This window comes from Urtica dioica, chromosome 1, assembly GCF_054948205.1.
Source record: "Urtica dioica subsp. dioica isolate 48M chromosome 1, U.dioica_male_clone48M_v1_H2, whole genome shotgun sequence".
NCBI lineage: Eukaryota > Viridiplantae > Streptophyta > Magnoliopsida > Rosales > Urticaceae > Urtica > Urtica dioica.
In genome coordinates, this window is record NC_142756.1 from 28,187,863 (window position 1) to 28,192,065 (window position 4,203).

The window sequence follows — 4,203 nt, forward strand, 5'->3', positions numbered from 1 at the left end:
CTCTTCGATAATCTCCACGCCACTAGCATCTAAAACCCATTCCCATCTTCTACCCATACCTTCTAACAACCAAAGCTTCTTAGCCCAGTCACAAAGAAAGAATAAGTGAGCCAGCGTTTCTTTCTCAGCACCACAGCTCCGACACAAGTCATTGTCGGACATGTTTCTTCTCCTCAGCAACGGCCCTAGGGTGAAACAACCACTAGCCATCCTCCAGAAAAAAAACCCGACCTCTCTCATGCACATGAAGCTTCCAAATGCTACCCCAGACCGGACTCGCAGGCTCCTCTCTGAACCCCTGAATTTTTCTCAGCGCCGACTCGACTGAGAAAAAACCGGAGGGGCTCTGCCGTCCACATCAGCTGGTCTGGAAAAGGATCTTCGAAAATGTTAATCTTCTGGATCTGCTCTACCCACTCCTCCCCGCAGATATCTAAAATACAAGAAGAATCCCATTTTCTAATTTCCTTGTCCATGAGCAAATCCATCGAGAAACCCTGCAAATCTCCAATCCCAAAATCAGAAACGACTGGGCCCGAGTGAAGCCACTTATCTTCAAAAATATTTACATCTTTGCCACTCCCAATAACGTAGCTAGAATTATCTTTAATTAACTCCCGAGAGGAACAAATATCCTTCCACGATTTAGAGTGGTGGCTCTTAACCGTTGCCTCCAAAAATTTACTCTTACCACAATATTTCTAGGAAAGGATCTCTACCCATTTGAGCTTCGAATTTGCCGCTAGATGCCACCCAAGTTTAGCGATAAGGGCCTTATTCAAATCCTCAAACTTCTGAAAGCCCAAACCACCAAACTTCTTAGGCTTGCAAATATCATTCCACCTCACGGAGGCCAAGTACCGGTTTCCACCAAAACTTTCTCATCATTTTATCTAAACTTTGACAAAAAGTTTTAGGAAGCTTATAAGTGGACATGGTGTAAACCGGGATGCTTTGAATAACCGACTTGACAAGGGTCGATCTCCCGGCTTTCGAAATTGTACGCGTCATCCACCCTTCTAATCTCTCCACTACTTTCTTCTTGAGAAAGGCAAAACTCTCTCCTTTTTTCTTGCTTAGGAAGAGAGGATTTCCCAAGTGAAAAACATCCTTCGAACACTCCTTCATACCTAAAAGACTCGAGAGCTCATCTTTTTTCTCCTCTGAGACGTTGTTAGAGAAAATAAGCCCGAATTTAAGAACATTCACTTGTTGCCCGGACCAAGCTAGATACTTCTCGACACAACTCCACATCACTTCTAATTCTTCCTTCTCCGCCCGACAAAAAAGAATAGTGTCATCAGCGAACATGAGATGCGAAATAGGCGGAACATTCCTTCCGATATCAATACCATTGAATTTTCCCAGGCTCTCTTCTCTAGACAAAAGTCTATACGTTCCTAGAAATACATTTATACATATATGTAATATATACAAAAAAAAAGGGAAGTATATATATAACGAAAATCCAAGTACATACAAATAAATATATTTATATGTAAAAAAAAGGGAAAAAAAAAGAAAAGAAAAGAGTGTCGAAAAAAAAAGAGTCGACTAAAAAGAATTTCGGAATCGTCACCGGAGATCCACGATACGGTGAAGAAGATTAAAGAATTTCTCACACGACAAGTCGCGCGAGAAACTAGGGGGTTAATGTTACAATGATATTTTCGTGAGGTAAAAACGACACCCTAAAATAAGAGACGACACATCAAGTAAATGCACAAGGCCCAAACCAATGAACATAGCGCATGAAGTCAAAACCCGAGTCTAATTCTCATGAAATGTCTTTCAAAAGACTTTTAAATAATTTTTTCAAGCTAGGCTCCTTGAGAAATCTTCAAGACAAAATCACAAGAATAACCACCCGGTCGGTCAAAAAAGAAGACCACCGGGTCATTTTTCACCCGGCCGAGACCATCCGGTCGGCCAAAAAAGAAGATCACCGAGTCAGTTTCACCCGGTCGGCGAAAAAGAAAGACCACCCGGTCGTCTTCACTCGGTCAAAACCACCCGCCCATCTTCACTCGGCCAAGATCACCCGGTCGTCTTCACTCGGCCAAGATCACTCGATCGTCTTCACTCGGCCAAGATCACCCGGTCGTCTTCAATCGGCGAAGATCACCTGGTCGTCTTCGCTCGGCGAAGATCTCTCGGTCGTCTTCGCTCGGTGAAGATCACCCGGTCTTATTCACTCGGCCAAAATCACCCGGTCGTCTTCACTCGACCAAGATCACCCGGTCATTTTCACTCGGCCAAGATCGCCCGGTCGTCTTCACTCGGCCAAGATCACCCGGTCGTCTTCACTCGGCCAAGACCACCCGGTCATCTCCACCACTCAACCAAGCACTCTACACCAAGCTCCACTCGGCCAAGACCACCCGGTCATCTCCACCACTCAACCAAGCACTCTACACCAAGCTCCTTGGTCCATATAAATACCCCACTCGTTCAGAACACAAGGTAAGTTTCTCTCAACTTTTCATAACTCTACAAAAATCACACCACCACTTTCTCTCTCTAGAAAACATAGAGACACTCACAAATCATTTACCAAAAACACATTACAACACGACTAATGTTGAGCGTCGGAGAACGCACCGAGGGAAAACCCTCCGCGTCCCTCTAGATTCACATTTCATTTGTGGTTAGGTGAAGGTGCAAGGATTCGAAGACTCGGCGCAGAACACGAAGAACGTAGAAGATCCAAAGATCCGGAGATTTGAAGATTCAAAGACCCAGAGGCTTGAAGATTCGAAGACCCGGACACTCGAAGACCCGAAGATCAGAATAACATGAATAGGACAAGAAGAGAAGAATTTCACCAAACCCAACCTACGTGCGGTCATAGGGTCCGGCCCTAGATCGAACCACGGACGGTTCTTAGTGTTAATCCAAAAACGTGGTTAATAGGCGTGAAGTTCAAAGGTTGACGGGACGCATCGCTGCCCTCAACCGCTTCATCTCTCGGTCTACAGATAAATGTCTCCCTTTCTACCGGCTCCTTAAAGGAAACAAGAGGCTCGAATGGGACGACAAATGCAAAGAGGCATCCAAAAAATTGAATGAGTATCTATCGACACCCCCAATCTTGGCAAAACCCTTTGCGGGGGAGCCACTCTATCTATACGTCGCAGTGTCTCAAGCAGTAGTTAGTGGAGTACTCGTCAGAGAAGAGCAAGGGGATCAACGACCAATCTTTTATACAAGCAAGTCGTTAGTCGATGCTGAAACTCGATATCCTATTATGGAGAAGATGGCCTTGGCCGTCGTTTCTGCCGCGCGAAAACTTCGACCATACTTCAAATCTCACACCATAATAGTAATGACCTCACATCCGCTCAGAAGTTTCCTACATAGCCCTAATCAATCAGGAAGATTAACTAAGTGGGCCGTGGAACTGAGCGAATACGACATTGAGTACCGAGTGAAGACATCCGCAAAATCGCAAGTTTTAACGGATTTCATCATCAAACTCCCGAGGGAAAGTCCCACCGTGACCGAGGTCGAAGGCACCTGGACACTTAAAGTGGATGGAGCATCATCAAAGCAAGGAGCTGGAGTAGGGATACACCTGACCTCCCCCCACGGTGAGACTATAGAACAGTCATTTAGGCTCGACTTCGTCACATCAAACAATGAAGCCGAATACGAAGTACTAGTCACCGGACTTAGGTTGGCCACTACAGTCGGATCAAAGAAAGTGGAAGCTTTCTGCGACTCCCAACTCGTAGCAAACCAATACTCCGGGGAATACGAGACTAGGGATGAGCGAATGGAAGCTTACCTAAATGTCGTAAAAGAACTAACAAAAAACTTCGAAGAATTCTCCCTGACAAGGATCCCTTGAGGCGAGAATACTTCGGCCGACGCATTGGCTGCCCTGGCATCAACCTCGGATCCGGGCCTCAAAAGGGTCATACCAGTCGAAACTAATCAAACAACCTTCTATTTCCATGACCATCGCCACAGTCATAACAATAGAAGGGGAGGATAGGAGGGATGAAATACTACATTACATCACAACTGGTACGGTCCCATCAGATAAGATTGCAAAACGCAAGCTCCTGCTGAGAAGCGCGAGATTTTGCATCATAGATGGAATCCTGTTTAAAAGAAGCTTCGCAGGACCCTACCTCAAGTGCGTCGGGATGGAGGAGTCTAAACGAATCCTCGAAGACGTGCACGAAGGAGAATGCGGAA

The 4,203-nt window shown here is 45.6% G+C and overlaps 2 protein-coding genes across 2 annotated transcripts; one reads left to right on the plus strand and one right to left on the minus strand.

The window, feature by feature from the left end:
- Positions 1–260: 260 nt before the first annotated feature.
- LOC149407848 (uncharacterized) lies at positions 261–1,254 on the minus strand. Its single transcript, XM_089622259.1, has 3 exons — positions 968–1,254; positions 741–876; positions 261–659 (listed from the first exon to the last, which is right to left on the minus strand). Exons 1-3 carry the CDS (start codon positions 1,252–1,254, stop codon positions 261–263), a joined length of 822 nt encoding a protein of 273 aa, XP_089478385.1.
- A 2,071-nt stretch (positions 1,255–3,325) lies between these two features.
- Positions 3,326–3,850, plus strand: LOC149407849 (uncharacterized). Its single transcript, XM_089622265.1, has one exon. It carries the CDS (start codon positions 3,326–3,328, stop codon positions 3,848–3,850), a length of 525 nt encoding a protein of 174 aa, XP_089478391.1.
- Positions 3,851–4,203: the final 353 nt, after the last annotated feature.